Consider the following 20,709-nt stretch of genomic DNA (forward strand, 5'->3'; position numbering starts at 1 on the left):
GGTGAGAACACCACCTCCCCTATGTTATCCCACCTCCACCAAAATGTGCCTGAGCACCTGAGAACAGTTCCTTCCCTGCTGTCTCCACATTACCTGCCCACCACGGTCTCTCTCTTCCTGGTCCAGAGGAGATTTCTGGTCAACAGTGTGCCCACCAAGAAGGCTTCCCACACCCTCTTTCTGTCATGTCCTTCAACTCTGTTTTCAATCTGCATGCTTTTTTTTTTTTTTTTTTTTTTTTTGCTTAAAGGAGGGTGAGTTTGCTTTTGTGAGAAAGGTGTTTGGCTTAGCTTATTCTGAGAGCAGAATGTCTTTAAATTCAGTTTATATTTTTCACATCTCCCTCCTATCCTTTCTTTTTCTTTTTCTAGCCAGTAATCCAAACACTGAATGTCTGATGAGCATTGGCAACCTACAAAAGTCAGTTTCTGTTGCCAGAGTTGTTTCTGCTGTCAGGGCTGGTGCCCAGTATGTCCTCTTTAGAGAAGGCAGTTGGTACCTAGGCCCAAACTGACTGGGAGGAAATGGGGGTGCTATGGAGCAGCACTTTGGAAGACTCTCAGACCCTGGGGGAGTACCACCTGTGTGCGCCTAAGGCAGGACGGTTGCAGATCGGTAGATTTTGTGACCATCCCTCAAAGGGCAATGTCATGTATTGTCTCCTAAGAGTTTTTCTCAGCCCACCTTCCAGTTCTCAAAGATCCCATTGTCCTGCTAGGATGGATGGAAATGGCACCCAAGATAGCCATGTAGGGCCCCCTTTTTCTGGGTATAGGAGTGTTTACTCTAGTGCAATATCTCTTTCCTGTTTTAAAGAATTTGTAGTGAAATATTTCATACATCAAGGGTTCATATAAAGATAATATGAACACTCATAGGTACCCAGCACCTGTCTTAAGAAATAGACTGTTACAGAGCACTCAAAGGCTTCTGTGTCCTGTAGCTCATTCATATCCCTCTTCTACCTTCCCTCAGGTATTTATGTCATGGTCCTACTTTTCTTATGAGTTTAAGACATGTGTATATATATATATATATATATATATATATATACACACACATCTACATATATGTTTAGAACTATATATATACACACACATATATATATTTACACACAAATATATATATTTAGTTCTATATAGTTCTAATTATATGTATTTATCCCTAAATAATATATTAAATTTTGCTTACTGTTGAATTTTATATAAATGGCATCAAAGTGGATATGTTCTTTTGCAATTTACATTTTTTGCATGGAATAATGTGCGATTAAGCCATGTCGATTCATTAAGTACTCATTCATTCATTTCTCCTGCAATATAGTATTCCATTCCATAGATAGAATATAATTCACTTATCTAGTCTCTGTTGACAGATATTTAGGGTGTTACTATTTGTTATAAATAGCAAATTTGAAATGTTTTTTACTATTATAAATTCTGATGCTATGAATGTGTTTTGCACATGTCCTGGTACACATGTGGGAGGATTTCTCCAGATTTTGTAAGTTGGGGTGAAATTGCTGGGTCAAAAGGTATGAACGTTATCTACTTATTTCCAAGAATTTTTGCAAAGTGGTTGTATACATCTAACATCAGGGTATAAAGAGTCCCCATGGATCCCATCCTTGGTAATATTCTTTTATTGCCCAACAGTTACATTTTTTTTGCCAGTCTTGTCAATATAAAATGGCAGATCTTTCTGGTACTAACTGGCATTTCCTTAGTACTTATGAGATGAAACTTTTTTTTTAAATTTTTTGGTCATTGAGGCTTCCTCTCTTGTGTTGAATTCTTTGTGTGTTCCCAATACATCCTGATCCGTTTGACAGAGCTCTCCGTATATGGCTCAATTAGGATAGAAAAGGGAGGGAAGGAGTATGTTGACAGTGTGTGCTCTTTTCTCCGTGAAGGCTGTGAGGAAGCAGGAAGTGGCCGCTATGGATCCCGTTACACAATCGACACGGGAGTTGGTGAGGATGATGACGGGTTCGAAGACTACTTAGATTTGGATATTTCCTTTGAGGAGGTAACAAGAATCTCTGCTCGTAAAACCTGGGAGTTTTTGTTTTCATGCTGAACAAGGCAATTTAACCAATGGACCATAAACATTTTATTTAAAACTCACTTAAAACTTACTTAAATTGGCTCATTTGCTCTTAATACTTACTTATTTTCTGTATTAGGCTCCAGGTGCTCATAAATTCATAGTAACTAGGTACCGACCATGCTAATGTCCTGTAGCCAGCCCCTGCCTGCTGACTTCACAATCTGGCAGAAACATATTTAGATTTCCCACCAAGTGGACATGTACAAAGTCAGCTATTACAAGGAAATGAACAATTCCTTGACAAAGTAATACATCTTTGTGATATTATAATAATAAAAATCATGTAATATCAGCTTTACCACTGATTTTCTGAATAGCACAGGGAAGGTACTTAAAATCCTGAGCCTAAAGTTCTTGTCCATAAACTGGGGTCAGTACTATCTGCCCCATCTACATCCTAGGGTTTTGAGAAATAACAAAAGTGACCGTATTGTCAAGTATTAGACATCAACCGTAAATAAGGCTGTCCAAACACTGTGCTCTGTGTTAATCCTCAACCCTTTCTCTTCTCTGGCTTTAGGCGAAACCACTTCCTGCTCTCAAAGGAGGAAATAGGAAATTTTTGGCGGAATCCAAGATGGCACTCAGGTCAAACCCAAAGACCGCTCCAAGGCTCAGCCCCCCTACCCTAGCATCTCTCCCAACGACTACGGTGGCTCCCCAGCCCACTCCAGTGGAGAGGAAAGGGAAGAATGGTGTGCTTATAATGCCAAGGCTCTTTGACATGTCTTGTGATGAAACGCTCTGCTCTGCTGATAGCTTTTGTGCCAATGACTACACCTGGGGGGGCTCGCGGTGCCATTGCAACCTGGGCAAAGGTGGTGCAAGCTGCTCAGAAGGTAGGCCCTTGGTGGGGAGAAGAACATTGTGGGGGGTTGGCCCCAGTGGGAACCAGAGGGCAGTTTTATGCTCCACACATGGTTCCTTCTAGCTTTTTTTCTAAGATAAGCACCTTTTCCATGTATTCATAATTAAATTAGCTATCCAGGAAAAATCTAAGGCCACTTCCATTGCTTCTAGTTGAATAGCGCCCTGTTTCTATATGTGCCATACGTGTAGTACTTTTGGAGCAATTAATAAATCACCCTAACAGCACCTTGGGGAGGCAGACTTTACTTGGATCACATCTCTACTGAAAAAGTGCAGCTAAAACATGGGCATGAAGTTAAGAAAGATAATAATTGAGCCAACTTACATTACACAGATGTCCAGCTGGAAGGCAGGTGTCAGTGGTCTTGAAACCATTGATTTCTTTTTAGGGTAGCAAGTTAACAATCTCCAGTTTCTCCCTAGGAATTTCTGAAGCTTGAAGTTCCCAAGAATGAGAATCATAGGTGTAAAAAGTAGAGAAGATAATAAGCTAGGTGTAACAGATTTTCAGGGTTTTCACTTAATGACCTCTAGGCAATGTCATAAATTGATTTTTGCATTTGAAGAAGTAAGGAAATCGTATAGTATGCTTTTATGTTGTCTTTTTATCTTTTCAGATATTGTTATACAGTATCCCCAGTTCTTTGGCCACTCCTATGTAACTTTTGAGCCTCTGAAGAACTCCTATCAGGCATTTCAAATTACTCTTGAATTTAGGGTAAGAAGGATTAGTTGTTTGATGAATGCCTATCGGACGGACATCTTAGCGCAGCATTGTGCTATATCAAATGGGGCGGGCTGGGAGTGCAGGAAGTGTGAAGGTAAATAGCAAAGGTAAATATGACACAGAGTCTGTCCTTAAACACGTTCACAGGGTAGCAAGAACGATGGGCGCATTCACACATTCAAGGGTGCCGCTGAGTGCAGGGTGGGTTCTGTATGCTGAACCATGGAAGTGGCTGGCTGGCCAGTGAGAGCATGCAGGTCCTAGCGCTGTGGCTCTAGTCATCATTGTGACTCTTCACAGACCAGAATCTCAGAGGCATCATGCATTCCCCATTTCAAAACCCCTCTTAAAGGGAGCTCACATGTCTGTCATCCTTGCTATGATGATAACCGAACAAATAGAAAAATGGCTACATACACAGCCCTGGCACATAGTGAGAGCCCAGTGGATGCTCTTGGATCTGAATCAACTGCAAATCAGATTTCAATCAGGGACTTCAGTTTAGAGTTATTCTTTTGGGCATCTCAGACAACACAGCAAGGTTTGGAGATCTGGAAACAAGTCCCCTTTGAGGTCATGGTCACAGTGCTGAGTGTCCAAAAGATGATCCGTCCCAGTCTAGGGCAGCCAACATGGGTGAAAACCAACCTAGTCTACCAGCAGGGCGGATTTTATCATCCTGTTCCCCTAACAGAAGGAAAGAAGCAAATGTGCATGCTTCTCCAGAGGAAGGGAAGTAAAAAGAGTAAAAAAAAAGTAATAAAACAGAATGCTCTTTGGTGAAAATAGAACTCGATGGACATACCAACAGCCCCCTGTGATGGTGGTCTCTGTGCGCATGGTTTTCCTGAAGCTCCGCTGGTGGACCCACCAAGCCAAGGGAAGAGCAGGTCAAAAGCGGAGCCAGCTTTCTCCCAACTCACTGCCATTCCTCACCCACTGTTGATACCACTGCCCTTTGTTTCCTGGAAAGGAATGGAGAATTGGTACCTGGGAGTTCACTGGAGTCCGTATGTTTGCCCCTTTGTAAACAGGACCACAGAGAGTGCTCAGGTTTCATATTCATGAGTGTTTCCAGGTGGTGCTCATTGTTCGTGTGGCTTTTGTTCCAACAATAGGCAGAGGCGGAGGATGGCTTATTGCTCTACTGCGGGGAGAATGAACACGGGAGGGGCGATTTCATGTCTCTGGCCATCATCCGACGCGCCCTCCAGTTCAGGTAACTCCCCCTGAAACCCCACGGATTTGTTAATATCATCCTACATTATGTTTACATTTTTATAGTGTGAATAAAATATAAATGGGATGGATTCCTGCAGATAAAGGAATGGTGTATATAAGGCGAGCACGGAGCTGCTTACTAAATAGTGACGTATCAGGATTGCAGGTCACCCTTGAAGCTTGAGTTCGGGAGCCCTGTAACCGTTCATCCAGCAGGAAACGTTTCTGGAGCACCTGCAGCATACCGGGCACTGTCGTAGGTCCAGCGAATGCAACACGGAGCCCAAGCGATCCAGTCCCTTCACTCCTGGAGCTCGAGTAGGAGGATGGGATCTTCTTGTCTCCTGTGGCAAATAAGACTGATGGCCATGGGGAGCAGAGAGGAGCCTACAACCTCCTGAGGGTTCCCAGAGGCCCAAAGCCCATCCTCAGCTCCCCCCACCCGGGGCCGTGGCGTCCTGTCTGGCGCTCCTCCCCAGCCCTGGTCATTTCTCTCCCAATATACTTTGGAAGCCACCTTTAGTCTGTGTGTGGGTTTCTGGGGGCAGAGTTTTGTGGAGGTGTGAGTGTTTTAGCCACCCTCATGGGGGTGTACACAGCACCTATTTGAGAATGACCAGTGAGGCTCAGCCTGTCCTTGTCCCTAGTGCACTGGTTAAGGTCCTGATGACACCATCTCTCTGCTGCCTGACCTTCAGCAAGTGAATTAACCTCTCTGCGCTGGCATTTCCTCCCAGGACTCTTGTGAGGATGAAATGAATGAATACACAAAAGTGCTTAGAGCGGTGCCTGGCTCATGGCAAGCACTCCATAAGCACTAACCATTATTGTCTTTTGATTATTTCAGCCCCAGAATTACTTTAGGTCAAGCTGGAGAAGACTGTTGAACATCCCACTTGGGGAAGACAGCGGTTCCCCATCCTTTGCTAAATGCTTTGATTCATGGGAGTTTGGTGCTGGGCCAGGGTCTGGGGCGGCAGTTCTCACACTCGGAGGATGTGTACCACTGGCAGGGATTTGCCGGTAGCCACTGTCCAGCCTTGCACCTCCGGATTCTGCCGCCCCCCTCTAGATCAGCCTACTCTGCCATGCCTCTCAACCCCATTCCTCTCCACCAAGGATCGTGGAGCCACAGGGAATCCATGACAAGTAGCTGCAGTTAGTGCAGGTCCTGAGAAGTACGATGCTGGTGGTGCTGGCCATCTCGTGACCCACAGGGAAGTGACGTGGCGGCCATCTGGAAGTTGACAGGATAGGGTCAGAATTCTAGACGTAAGGCACAGTGACTACTGGGTACCCTGCACCATCGGGAAGTTGGAGGAAGAAAACAAAAACAAGAATAAAGCAATCGTCTGAGACTGCTCCCCCTCTGCCCACACCTCCCCGCAAAGCTGGGGCCCCCTGAGGAAACTGCACCTGCGTTTGGGCACAGCTGAACACAGATGGCCGTGCTGGCCAGCTTGCCAAGATGAGTGTGAAGACTTGTGTTTTTAACATTTTATTAATATCGCTGAGCCCGTCATCTGGGAGTTGGGAGAAGTCCCCAGAGAAATACCTGGAAGCAGAAAGACTCAAGTTCTAATTTGCTGTACCGTGGATCCACTTGAAGCATCTGGCAGTCACTGAGAGAGTGGGGGGAGGATCTTAGGTGCCCATCCTTTTGGAAGCTGCAGAGAAAATCAGGTTGAAGAAGGCCCTACATTTGAAGCACCTACGGGCAGATTAAAGATAACTGGACTGAGACTGGCCCAGAGAGCAGGCATCTAGCTCTTTCATGCAGAGATTGAAACGGTTCTTGATATTCATAAACATAACCCAACAGGTTGATTCTCAAAGAAGCCATTGCCCCAGAAGTGCTGTCTGTGGGGTCTGAACACATAAGGAGCTGGTTAATCAGAGAGCCTTTTTCTCCTTTTCCTCCCCACAGGTTTAACTGTGGAACTGGGGTTGCCATCATTATAAGTGAAAGCAAAATCAAACTAGGGGCCTGGCACACGGTTACGCTCTACAGAGATGGGCTCAAAGGGCTGCTGCAGCTGAACAACGGCACCCCGGTGTCAGGCCAGTCCCAGGTGAGTGCGAGCCTCACGCCCTGCCCGCCCACCTAGCACCCACCATTAACATCCCCGGCCCCCCCTCCCCCCCTCGGAGAACTGAGGCCGACGTGGCAGGATGCACGCTCAGGGCACCCATCCATCCCACATCTCCTGAGGAGAAGAGTTGAACTTGCAGGCATCATCACTGTGGGGGCGCAGAAACATGCAGTTGGCCTTGTGCTCAGGGCCATGTCCTCTTGCCACAAGGACATCAAAGCCAGGGGGGCAGAAGAAGGCCCTGATTGGAAGAATAGAAGCCATTATTAGTGCCAAACACAAAGCTTGCTTTTAAGGCAAGGGTGTTGCCCTGTGGCTTTAGAAAACAGTCCTGAGAAGTTCACTTGATTGAATCTGCAGGAATGATCCTTTCATCTACCGTTTTGGGGGGGCCATGATTACAGGAAGTGGTCAAACAATTTAACTGTTGGGCTACTCAGTAAATCACCTAGGTATTCACATGTTGGTCATGCTCTGGGCAATTTTAGAACCCTGTTGAGAATAAACAGTTTGGATTAGCAACCTGCCAAGGAACCGAGTCTGTAATTATAATCAGGTGGGTGTCTGTATTCTCTGAGGAAAAATGTAGCAAGAAGGCCTTTGTGTATATGTGTGTGGTTTCCTCCCTACCTGGACTTTTCACTATTTTTTGCTGGCAAGACATGTTCTATAAAAGGCCATGCCTTGCTGACTCTCATTAATTTGGACCCCAGTGGTTCCAAAGGAACAAGAATCCAAATATACTGAATATGAATCCATATTCATATATGAGGTTGCTTATGCATATACGCATGTATTTCTAAGGGGAAAGAGACAGGATAAATGAACTATAGAATCACATCCATGCCAGGACAATAGCCCTAATATGATTACAATTAAGTATGATAGGAATAAAGAAGCTTGGAACTTGGATCCCGAATACTAGCAGTGAATATAAGATGGAGAAGCTGTAATAGAAGTAATACATGTGAAAATGTCTTATGGTTTAAAGCAAGGAAATTCAATAAAGGTTAATAAACAGAGCCATGTGGTAACAACAAGCTAAAGAAATTATATAAGTTGCAGTAATAGAGACATAGCATCTAGAAAAATGGAGGTGATAATCCTATTATATTCTAGTAGCTATGTATATTGCCTCCAGTGCTCTAATGGTAACTCAGATCCTCTAAGAGGCTTGCATTCAGATCTGTGATTGCACTCCAGGAGGACCACAAACTGGAGCGTGTTTAAAGGGCAGTCATTGAAACAGGAAAATGACCTGAAATCCCTAGAATGATTGATTGAAGGAGCATTGTTTAGTTTGGAGAAAAGAAGGTGAAGGTGTGGATGGTGCCTTTTCATCATAGAATCAGAGAGGGAGAGTTTGGGGGAAGAAGGACTTACTCTGTGGACCCCCAAAGTGAAATTGAATGGGGAGAGCCTAAGGAAGTGATTTTAACTCCACTTAATCATACAAAGGTGTACTGAAAGGCAACCGACTATCTCAGAAGACAGTTCCCTGTCCTGGGGGGTGTTCAAAAAATATGTTATCAAAACCTTTTGGTGGGGATACACAAGGGCTCCAGAAGTCAATGGGAGCTTGGACTATATGAGTTTCTGTATATTTTCCAATCCTATGGGTCTGTAATTTTAATGAATATAAGAATTAATTACAAGAAGCATATAATTTCATGGCTACCCAGGGCAACCTTTGCCTCTCTACTACCAGGACTTGCTAGCAAGCTGAAAAAGCAGGACAGCAGCTGTGGAATGTTTAGTAAACTGTCTTGGGAGATAGTGACTCTGTCTTAAATCAAGGTTTACAAAGTTCTTCCGGGTCTGGCTTCAGCCTGATTCTGTAGGAGAACTCTGTAGTTTAAGTGACATCTCAGAGTGATCCCAACCCAAAGCAAGGGACTTGGACTTTCACACTTGGGCACCCACAAAAACTGTTAAGTGCTGTGCTGGGGGAAGGCAAACTCCAGGGCATTTCCAATTCTCTGCATAGCAGGCAAAGCAGGCTCCAGAACCCAAAGCAACCTTCATCAGAGGAAGGTAAAGTCCAACCTTTTGGACTATTGCCTGGGATGTTGTAAGGGAGGCTCAGAGGAACCACCCACCCTACAATACATGTAATGTTCCAGAAAAGGAAAAAAAAGGTTGGGTTGTCAGGCCCCTGCTGTGGTCCTGGATCAGGGAGCAGAGTGAAGATAGGATCCAGGAGTGAATTCTGAAGATCTTAATGAAATAAGCCATAGGGCACTCAATTCATCTAACGAAAGCAGTATGCCCAGTGGTTGGTGAACAATCCTTAAAATTCACTGTAAGTACTTTAAAGCTGCCTAGTTCATATTCAGTGTACTATTTATAAATGATTCTTATCTATTCATTAGGAAAGATAAAGTAATGGTTTAGATGTTCTATTTGTTGGCAACAAAAGTCTAAAAGATAAAGATTACATTTCAGTGGCTTACATTCTGGACTTTTTATAAATTCTGGCAACATGCTTTTTCCCAGCCCCTTTTAATCCAGATGAATAAGATATTTCTGTAATAAAAAACAACAACAACAACAAATGACGAAGGGCACCTTAATTTTGTCCTACCTAATGTTCAGGTCTGTATTTTGTAACCTCAAAACCTGCAATCCAGATTGTGGTTTTCTCTAAGATTAGAAATGTTCCTACCTAACTGTAGATACACACAAACACACACACACAAGTTGTAACCATGAGCAAATTTCAAAATATTTTGCAACACAATCTGTGTGGCAATCCTGCCCCCTCCCCACACAACATTTCTTGCAGGACATAGTATAAGGGTGACTAGGGGAGGAAAAGGTGAGTGTTAACCCACATATACACCAAATTAGCATGATCACCCTTTGAGACATGCAAGAACCCTATGATTTATCCAAGGTACACAGTAGGTTGGTGTCAGGACTGGAAAGAGAAAGTTTTTTTTGGATGCCCAGCATGGTGCCCTGCCTGTTGGGTTGCTCTTGGCTCTGACCTACCTTCCCTTCCCTTCCCTTCTAGGCATTCCAAAACCATCCCTTCTCAAAACACAGCTCTCTGAGGAGTTCACTGGGTTTCCTACAGTAACCATGGGTTTAATTTTCCAGTGGGTCAATGTTGTAAACATAAACACAGATGGAAGAAAGCAGTGGGGCTGTGAACTACATCTTAACCATGCCCCTCATTAAAATCTGTTGCATTTTGGCTTTCAATTTTGGTTTGTGAGTTACAGTTGTTCATTTTTCTTAAAGGGCCAGTACAGTAAAATTACCTTCCGGACGCCCCTATATCTTGGTGGGGCTCCCAGTGCATACTGGTTGGTCAGAGCAACAGGAACAAACAGAGGCTTTCAAGGCTGTGTGCAGTCGCTCACCATTAATGGGAAGAGTATCGACATGAGGCCCTGGCCCCTAGGGAAGGCACTCAGCGGGGCCGACGTGGGTAAGTGGTTGCGCAGTGGGCCAGGGTGCTCTTGTGGGATTGCCTTTCTGGTGTGGGCCAGGGAAGTGAGCAGCTTCATGAACTGCAACCCTAGGCAACTGAATAATGCACAACTTCAGGAGGGAGGTGGGACCAAGGGGTGAGGTTGGTGCTTTGCAGACATGATGACCTGAGCCTGACCAGCAAGACCTGGTAAACAGTACAGCACACCAAACCCTTGGTTGTGTCCCACTGCTCTTGGCCTTCTTCATGAAGCATGGCATGGTCTCATCCAACAAAGCAACAAGCAACTGAGCCCTTTCACCCTTCCTCACTCAGTCCAGTGGAAAAGCCAACACAATAATGTAAGAAGAACCTTCATAGGCTCTCTGCTTCCAAGAGAAATGGCCAAATTCTGATTCTTGACCACTGTGTTTGACACTTTCTCCTATGCCCTCTCCTTAACTCCTCACACTAGCTCTACGAGGTAGCGATGATGATTATTAGGCCTATTTTATACATGAAGAAACTGGGGCTAAAAGTCAAATAAAACTTCTCCAAAAGAGCAGGCAGAGCTAGGACTGACTTTTTTTCTATTTTCTTTTTTTATTAAGACTATTTTTTTCAGGAGTTTAAGGTTCACAAAAAATTTGAGAGGCAGGTACAGAGATTTCCCATATACCCCCTGCCCCCACATGCATGGCCTCTGGCAGGACCAACATGCCCCTGGAGTGGTACCTTTGTTTCACCTGATGAACACGTGCTGACACATCAGTGTCCCCCAAAGTCCGTAGTTCCATGTTATGGTTCACTCGTGGCGTCATGCATTCTGTGGGTTTGGACAAATGTATAACATATATCCATCATTATGATGTCTGTATACAGAGTATTTTTGCTGTTCTAAAAGTCTTCTGTGCTCTGCTCATTTATCCTGCATTTATCCTCTCTCCTCACCCTCAACCTCTGGCAACCACTGATTTTTTTAATATTCTCTATGATTTTGCCTTTTCCAGAATGTCACAAAGTTGGAGTCATATACTAAGTAGCTTTCTCAGATTGGCTTCTTTCAGTTAGTAGGATGCATCCAAGTTCCATTCATGCCTTTTCATGGCTTGATGGCTCATTTCTTCTTAGTGCTGGATGATATTCCATCGTCTATATGTACTACAGGCATGTCTGTCATGCCCACTGAAGGGCATCTTGGTTGCCTCCCATGTTTTGGCAATTATGAATAAAACTGCTATAAACATCAGTGTGCAGGTTTTTTGGGTGGACGTAAGTTTTCAACTTTTTTGGGTAAATACCAAAAAGGAGTGTGATTGTTGGATCACATAGTAAGAGTATGTTTAGTTTTGTGAGAAACTGCCAAACTGTCTTCCAGAGGAGCTGTACCATTTTGCATTCCCACCTGGAATGTTTGAGAGTTCCTGTTGCTCCACATTTTTGTTAGCATTTGGTGTTGTCAGAGTTCTGGATTCTAACAGATGTGTGGTGGTATCTCATTGTTGTGATTTGCATTTTCTTGATGACATATCATGTGGGGCGTCTTTTCATATATTTATTTACCGTCTATATATCTTCTTTGGTGAGGTGTCCATTAAGGTCTTTAGCCCATTTTTTTAAATCAGGTTGTTTGTTTTCTTATGGTTGAACTGTAAGAGGTTTTGTTTTGTTTTTTTTTTTTAAATATATTTTGGACAACAGTCCTTTATCAGATGTGTAGTTTGCAAGTATTTTCTCCAAGTCTGTGGCTTATCCTCTCATTCTCCTGACATTGCCTTTCATAGATTAGAAATGTTTAATTTTAATGAGATCAAACTTATCAGTTATTTCTTTCAAGGGCTGTGCCTTTGGTGTTGTCTCTAAAAAGTCATTGCCTTACCCAACGTCATCTAGGCTTTTATCCACATTACCTTCTAGAAGTTTCATAGTTTTGTGTTTTACATTCAGGTCTGTGATCTATTTGAGTTAAGTTTTGTGAAAGGTGTAAGGTCTGGGTCTAGATGATTAGTATTATTATTTGCATGTGGATGTCCAGTTGTTCTAGCACCATTTTTTTAAAAAAAGATTTTATTTATTTATTTGAGAGAGAGAGAGAGAGAGCATGAGCAGGGTAAGGGGGAGAGGGAGAAGCAGAGTCCCCACTGAGCAGGGAGCCCAATGCGGGGCTGGATCCCAGGACCCCAAGATCATGACCTGAGCTGAAGGCAGATGCTTAACCAGCTGAGCCACTCAGGCATCCCTCCAGCAACAATTTTTTGAGAAGATTAGGGTTGTTTTTAAAGCAATAAAGATGTTTATTCCACCACTGAGAGCAGATAGATAATTCTAAAGTTGGTGAACTCAGTTGACCATTTTGGTCTGCTAGGGCTGCCATAACAAAATACCACAGACCGGTGGTTTTAATAACATTATTTTCTCACAGTTCTAGAAGCTGGAACTCCAAGACGAAGGCAGTGGCAGGTTTGGTTTCTCCCAAGGCCTCCCTCCTCGGTTTGCAGATGGCAATCCTTCCACTGTGTCCTCACATGGCCTTTGTTGGTTCCTATATCCCCGGTGTCTCTCCCTCTTCTTATAAGGACACTGGTCAGATTGGATTAGGTCCCACCCTTAAGACTTCATTTCCCCTTAATTACCTTCTCAGAGGCCCTGTCTCCAAATACAGTCACATTGGGAGTTAGGGCTTCAACCTATGAATTTTTTTAGTAACTTCCTCCTAAGATTACTTTGTCCAGATGAGTTGGGACGCATATAAAGTACTAAGAACATAGCAAACGTGTTGTAAATATATCTTGCTGTTGATATTATTATTAATCCTGACTCCACCCATTAAGCAGGGTTTAAGTTGTTTTTTCTCTCTTCATTGAACTAACAGGGCAATAGCCCTGAAGGACAGATCTGTAGTGTCGAGGCTGCGTGGTCTCCTCTGACAGGTAGTTAAGACATTGCGAAGTTGAGCAAGGACCAATTTCTGGCAGCATTTTAAATTCTAACGTAGTGTGAAACCAACCTCTCCATTGAGCCGATGGCACCAGACAGGCCCATCTTGCTGGCTCTGGGCTCCCCGGAAGCTACTATTGGATTCTTTGATGACTGTGAGCCTTATGATGAACCTTAATGGCAGGCATCAGTCACATTGCCTTTTTTCATTTTTTTCCCATTTATCACCCTGGCGTGCTGGAAAAGGGCTGCTTATCCTTCCTCAGGCTCCATCCTTGCTTTACTTTGAGTTAGTCCTTCAGAAATTTAAGTTCTTTTAAATTAAATGCAGTGCCACCATGGGGAAGACTGGGCTCATACCAACAGCAGTGAATTTCTGGTGGGGATACAGGCTTCCAGAAGAAGGAAATGACAGTAGCAGAGTCATGGTTCCTCCAGCTTCCCATGTTATTCGAGACTCAAGAGGTCGGAGGTGTCCACGGGTCTCACCGTGGGCTTATCAGTCTTTTAGTCATTCTTTCCCTCAAGATACTTATTTAAGCATCTGCTTAATGCCAGTCATGAAGCTGGGTGCTGGGGATAAAGTAATGAACAAGAATGACAGGATCCTAGCTCAGCCCTCACATAGCTGCCACAAGGAGAGACCAGATTGATCAAACAACCACACAAGTAAATGTAAAATTACAGTTTGGTGTAATTGTTAAAAGGAGGCGTGACAGTACAATAATAGTGTGTAATAAGGGAATTGTATGAGCTGGAGGTCCGGGAAAGCTTTCTGAGGATTTAATGCAAAGTTGCTATCTGAAGCATTTTTCTTTTAAAGCAGACAAGAGAGGCAGAGGAAATGACTTGTCCCAGTGGGAGTATGAAGGGGTGGTGGGTACCATGATGTAGTCCGTGTGTTGAAAAGATCCCTGTGGCTGTGGACAGCTTATTGGACGTGGTATTCAGGAGATAACACTTAACTGGCTGGGAGGCTATGGTAATGGTCTGGATCAGAGATAATGGCGATTTGCTCCAGGCTGGTGCTGGTGGCAAAGGTGTGGGCTGAGTTGACAGATCTTCAGTAGGGGAGATAGATAGGCCTCAGTTATGGATTGGGGGATGAGGGGCAGGACGTTGCTCCCGCCCACATGTCCTTAATGTCTTCCACCCCATGATGTTCCACCTTCGCTTCTCTCCTCAGGGGCCTAAGTTCTCTCCTGCCCTCACTTCATTGTCTTGCATAAACAAAAACTGGCATCTAGTAGGTTCAGTGTCAACAAAAGTGATTTTATATATTAATGATGAGGTCCTGCCAGCACTCTAGGCCCATGACCTGGCAACCAACTTCCCTCCTCCTACTCTCAGAGTGGGAAGTTTCCCTCCTTTCTAAAACTAACCTATTTATCTCCACTCTGCACCCATCCTTCCCTACATCCCTGGACCTTGCTACCAGGATCATCATTTCAGTAACCCAAGGGTTCTTAACCTTTTGTGTGCCATGAACTTCTCTGGCAGTCTAGTGAAGCTGATGGACTCTTCTCAAAATGATGTTTTTATTATTCTTTTAAGATTTTTTTTTTTTTTTGAAAGAGAGAGAAAGAGAGAGCAGTTTGGTGGGAAGGGGCAGAGGGAGAGAGAGAATCCTAAGCAGGCTCCATGCCCCAGTTCAGAGCTTCATGCAGGGCTCCATCTCACGACCCTGAGAGCATGACTTGAGCCAAAATCAAGAATCAACACTAACTGGCTGAGCCACCCAGGCATCCCAAGATTTTATTTTTAAGTAATCTCTCCACCCAACATGCGGCTCGAACTTACAACCCTGAGATCAAGTCGCATGCTCCACCGACTGAGCCAGCCAGGAGCCCCTCAAAATGTTGTTTTTAAATGCAGAGAATAATATCCATGATAGGAAACACTTACATTGAAATAAAGCTATACAATGTTTTTTTAAGCTTTGTTATTATAATAGGATCTGTGCTTCTTTATAAAGCATTAGAAAACAGGATCATTTAATAGTGGGTGCAATGGCTACCATGATTTCAAAGTAGTAATTAGCATGAATGATATTTTGAGATATCTGCAACAAGTGGAATGTGATGTGACAATAACTCAGGTCTGTTGGTCACAGGCCATGAGAACTGCTAATCCTTAGAGGTTTCTTGCCTACATTAGTAACTGAAGGAAACAGTTCAATTGGAAATGAGGGAAAATAAAGATTAATGTGTTTCCCATGTAAGTTCACGGACCCCCCGCCCTGGCTTATTCACACTCGCTCAGGTCCTCCCTGCTGAAACGGGTGCCTTGCCAGTAGTCCTGCTACCCTCCCTACTTAGGAACCCCAGACCCCTCTCTCCTCTCTTTCTAGACCCGACTCTCGCAATCCTTCCAGACCCCCGTGTGAACCTACAATGGGGCTTCTGCCTCCCACGGCCCAGCAAAATCGTTCTCCTAAAACCAGGTGTGGCCATCTCTTTACAAAACCCGCAGCTCTTCTCCCTAGACTTCTCAGCAGTGTTAACTCTGCCTTCTCTCTGTGCTCCTGATCCCCCCGAGCTCCCGGAACCTGCCCTGAGTCCTCCGAGCCCACTGGCCTGTTTTCTCCCTTTGTCTTCTCTGCCGGCTCCTCACCCTCCTCTGGTTCCCTGGGAGTTCCGCGGGGCCCCCTCCCTGTCCTCTCTCAAGAAGCCCCTCCGCTCTTGGTGTCAGGGTCACCCCCACGTCGCTGCTGTCCCTCCAGCGTGCCCCCACCCGTGTGCAGGGGCTGTGCCCACGGGGCTCAGCAAGGGATGTTGGCACAGTCACCGTAGGCTTCAGCTGAGCGAGGCCAGCTCCTCTGCCCCCCAGCAACCGGTTCCTGCTCCCAGCCCTGCTCATCGCCCTACTCCCACCACTTTTCTTTCTTTCTTTTTTTTTTTTTAAGATTTTATTTATTTGACAGAGAGAGAGAGAGCAAGAACAGGAACACAAGCAAGGGGAGTGGGAGAGCGAGAAGCAGGCTTCCTGCAGAGCAGGGAGCCAGATGCAGGGCTCGATCCCAGAACCCTGCGATCATGACCTGAGCTGAAGGCAGACGCTTAACGACTGAGCCACCCAAGCGCCCCGTCCCACCACTTTTCATTCAGACGGCCCAGCTGGGACCCCAGACGTTATGCTGGAGTCTGCCTCCACCTTCAACCTCTAGGAGGAACTGGCTATTTCTTTCTTCCCTGTGTCTTTGCTATCTCTCCATGTGCTCTGCGACCACCCTGTCCAGCCCCAGGTTCCCTCCCCGTAGGATTTCGTTCCTCTTTTCCACACCAGTGCTCCCAACCTGACTTGCACACCACGGCCAGCAGAATCCTGCCGAAACTTGCTTTCATCAAGGAAATGCCCCACCCTACTCCCACCTCTTGAAATATAGTCACAATGCAAATATATAAAGTAATATTTTCCCACGTGCATCTAAAATAACCCAAGAACCCCACGTCTTCCTGTGGGAGCAGCCCTTCTCTGAGAAAGGGTCGCAGTCTGCCAAGCCCAGCGGGGGCACAGGGCCTGTGAGTTTGGCTCTCGAGGATGCACGTCACCCTCCCTGCAGAGCGAGGTTGCTGGCCGCGTTCTCTAGCTGTGGCTGCAGACCACCCGTCACTTGGACCTGAACTTCCAGGGGCCCCAGCTGGAATTTGCCGAGGCCAGCCCACCCTGGCGGGAGCGCCGAACCATCTGGAAGGGCTTGAATTCAGCTCTGTCACGGGCCCCTGAGGCTGGCCTCCTCACCTGGGTGCATACTATACCCAGCCCGGCTCATCCTCCCAGTGAGGCTGAGCATGGAAGCAGAGACTGGATCCGCTCGACAAATGCAGAGGACTGAGGAGGAAAGGACGAGAGGCTTGCCCTGCTGAGATGACACAACCAGGCCAACATGGGGGAGGTGGGAGGTGGGCACAGCATCACTGTCTGCAGGGTGCAGGGCTGGACCCCTCCATCAGAGATGTGCCCCTTTGCCCCCATCCCAGGAAGAAGTGTTTTGTACTCAACCTATATCGTTCTGGGCCAGATAGTGGCCCTTCTGTCTAATTTATTTCTTATATACAAGGAGAAAAGGAAGACCAAAGAAGCAGAAGAAAAGCAGTGTAGGAGAAGTCCATTTCTTTCCCCTTCATCTGATGATCTTGACAATGACAAAGTATGCCCTGGATGGGCCTCTCTAATATGTGTTTGGTAAAGAGAATGGACCCATCTGGTGTTGAGTCTCTCACCACTTTTTACTCCAGGCCACCATCCTGTCTCCCATACGATCGTAACTTTGGAGGTAGAAATAGGGATTCTGGAAGGCACACGCTGAGGTATTATGGAGCCCCCTCACCTCTCCCTGCCCCAGACAGAGGAGTGGACAGTTCAGGCCAGATCCTCCGTTAGACATGGCTTCAGTCCGCAACTATTGCCTCAACTTTGAACCCACAGGGTGGTAGCACTTAAGGTAATTGGGGCCACACAAACTAGAACGCTTTTAACAGAAATGCCTGTTGACATTGGAGGGATTGAAACACACTCTTGTGGGAATAAGAGAGAGATGAATTAAAGCAGAAACAGCTCATTCATCCTCGTCAGTGGTCATAAAATTGTCTGACAATTTAGTACTTGATTTATTGTGTCCACCATGTTTTGAAGATTCTGTGGCTCTTCATAAAGAACAAGCCAAAATCAAATTAAAACGAAGGGTACATTCCACTTACCCTGAAAGCTGTTTTCCAGTTGTGCAGGGGTACCAGTGAACAGGAGTGGGAACTGAACTGTACTTATTCGGAGCCCTGAGCGGTTGGCATGGTCAGCACCATCATCTCGGCCTGGCTCACGTGATGGATCAGTTTTGTAATTCCTGTTCTGTGTTCAGGGGAATGCAGCAGCGGACTCTGTGACGAAGCTTCGTGTATCAATGGTGGCACCTGCACGGCAGTCAAAGCCGACTCCTACATTTGCCTCTGTCCCCTTGGATTTAAAGGGCGACACTGTGAAGATGGTGAGAAAGAAGCAAGTTGATTGTGATCTCTGTCTGCACTAATTCATGTTGATGTAATTTTTCATCAATGTGCTTTTAGCAAGGTCCCATACATGTTTATGGGATTAAAGTTTATGCATTATTGGGAAACGTGGGAGAATCTTTTTTTTTAAAAGATTTTATTTATTTATTTGAGAGAGAGAGAGAGAGAGAGCATGCACGAGGTGGAGGGGGTGGAGAGAGGCAGAGGGAGAAGCAGACTCCCTGTTGAGCAGGGAGCCCTACATGGGGCTCAATCCCAGGACTCTGAGATCATGACCTGAGCTAGAGTCAGATGCTTAAGTGACTGAGCCACCCAGGCGTGCCCCCCCCCCCTTTTTTAATCAGGTTGGAGTGTCTTTGAGTGTTGAAGTATCAAACCAACCAAAGATATGTTCATTTGAAGATGCTCTTGGGCCAGGCTTTGGTGGGCTCCTTTTGGCCCTCAAAAAACTTTGAAAAACCTCTGTGCATATGGTCTGCATCAGACCATTTGTAGCTCATGCTCTGTAGAATATCCGTCAGTTTCAGAGAAAAGGTTGGGAAAATATACACAGAATCATTAACAATGGGATGGGACAAAAGTCATCTTGTTTCTTTGTCTTTGTCCTGTTCTAGTGAATTATTCCACCTCTCAGACTGTCTGTATAGGTCTCGATACACGTATAAACCAACATGTGTGTATATACATGTAAACACAATGCATACACAAACACACACATATAATAATGGAAAATGTTAAAGATTTAAAAGATTTTGGAACACCATGCAGAGTTGAACATGTTTTAATTTTTTACTAGTGATTCAAATTTGGACCTAAGACAGCATTCTGGGAGAAATTTTTTTTTAACACTGTATATTCTCAAATCTCCTTTCACCTAGAAGAGGGCCTATGATTTCCAGTAAGCCAAAGCTGTTACCTATCATCTCATATTTTGTAGCCTAACATAATAAAGGTTGATCCTTGCTCACATCACACATCACTGCAGGCCAGTAGGGGGCTGGGGGGTACGCCATTCAGGGGTGCAGGCTCCTGCCTTCCAGTGGCTCTGCCAGGGCCTTAGAATCCCCCACCCCCCTGCTTCGTGCATTCAGCCAACAGATGAGGAAATTCGAGGGGCCAGATCTGGGGTGCTGTATAAGACTCCCACCCACATTCTACACCGGCCAACTAACTCAGGGCTGCTGGGAAATGTAGTTTCGCTCTGTACCCAGGAGGAAAAGAACGTGGCTGGTCCTGCCACAGAGGGATTTCTAATGACATGCTTCTTCCCTCAGCTTTCACCCTGATCATTCCTCAATTCAGCAAGTCCCTGAGGTCCTATGCTGCAACCCCCTGGCCCCTGGAGCCCCAGCATTACCTCTCCTTCACGGAGTTTGAGATCACGTTTCGGCCGGACTCGGGTGACGGCGTCCTCCTCTACAGCTATGACACAGCCAGCAAAGACTTCCTGTCTGTCAACATGGCGGGGGGCCACGTGGAGTTCCGCTTTGACTGTGGCTCTGGGACCGGTGTTCTCAGGTAAGGGCTGAGACCTTCAGCGGCCCCCCTCCCCCTCCCCAAAAGCTAAACAGCGGTCACTTTGGGAAAAGATGACTTTGTCCTAATGGCTTGCACCCTCCCTGTCTTCCCTCCACAGTTATCTTTTCTGAAATTTGTCCTGGTGTTTACAGATAACATGCTTCCTTACGGCTCATGCTTTCCTCCTGGCAAGACTTGCTTTTCTCCAATAACTCCCCAGCAGGGAGCGACTCTCTGCTTCCACCTCTGGCAGACGGGCTTGCTTCAGATGGGGCTACCCCGCCTTCATTTCGTTCGGCGCCATCAGGAGAAACGTGATGAAGTGTAATTCATCTGCGCGTGCTCACAGCATCGCTCGGTGGGCGCCCAGCAAATACGCGATGACTAGTAAAGACGTATTAACAGACATTGAATGAACAGAAATGTCCTTGGTGACCTCGCTTTTAATGTTTACTCTCCTCTCGCCCTGTTTCTTTGATGGTAACCAGTTATTTCGCGAGTCTCTTACCGTTCTCCATGTAAGAGCCTGGCACCATCGCAGGGACCCGTCCCTGACCATGATGCTCAAGAAGGCTGTGTGATGAGTGGTTTCAATAGCGTGGCCGTGACTAGGTGCTTGTGAAGTACTTGCTGGTAGCTGCAGAATTGGCCCCGGGTTGTCAAACCTGTCCTCCTGTTATCTCACTTGTACTATTAATTTATTTAGCAGATCGATTGTTCCCATCCAGTGTGTCACTATTTTGATGACTCCCTCAGAGCCTGTGGGTGGTAGGGGCAGATGTTCTTATTTGTCTAGGTCTCCCTATTCTT

General features: G+C 45.6%; 1 protein-coding gene across 3 annotated transcripts in view; it reads left to right on the plus strand.

Moving 5' to 3' along the window:
• EGFLAM (EGF like, fibronectin type III and laminin G domains) overlaps positions 1–20,709 on the plus strand; it is a 175,177-nt gene that overhangs the window by 121,965 nt on the left and 32,503 nt on the right. For all 3 annotated transcript variants that reach the window (XM_078066657.1, XM_036111083.2, XM_036111084.2), the window contains exons 8-15: positions 1,913–2,028; positions 2,630–2,948; positions 3,597–3,697; positions 4,825–4,925; positions 6,855–6,999; positions 10,267–10,456; positions 18,234–18,359; positions 19,656–19,899. In XM_078066657.1, coding sequence (XP_077922783.1) covers positions 1,913–2,028; positions 2,630–2,948; positions 3,597–3,697; positions 4,825–4,925; positions 6,855–6,999; positions 10,267–10,456; positions 18,234–18,359; positions 19,656–19,899 — 1,342 coding nt within the window. The remainder of the gene's footprint in view (positions 1–1,912; positions 2,029–2,629; positions 2,949–3,596; positions 3,698–4,824; positions 4,926–6,854; positions 7,000–10,266; positions 10,457–18,233; positions 18,360–19,655; positions 19,900–20,709) is intronic.

This window comes from Halichoerus grypus, chromosome 2, assembly GCF_964656455.1.
Source record: "Halichoerus grypus chromosome 2, mHalGry1.hap1.1, whole genome shotgun sequence".
NCBI lineage: Eukaryota > Metazoa > Chordata > Mammalia > Carnivora > Phocidae > Halichoerus > Halichoerus grypus.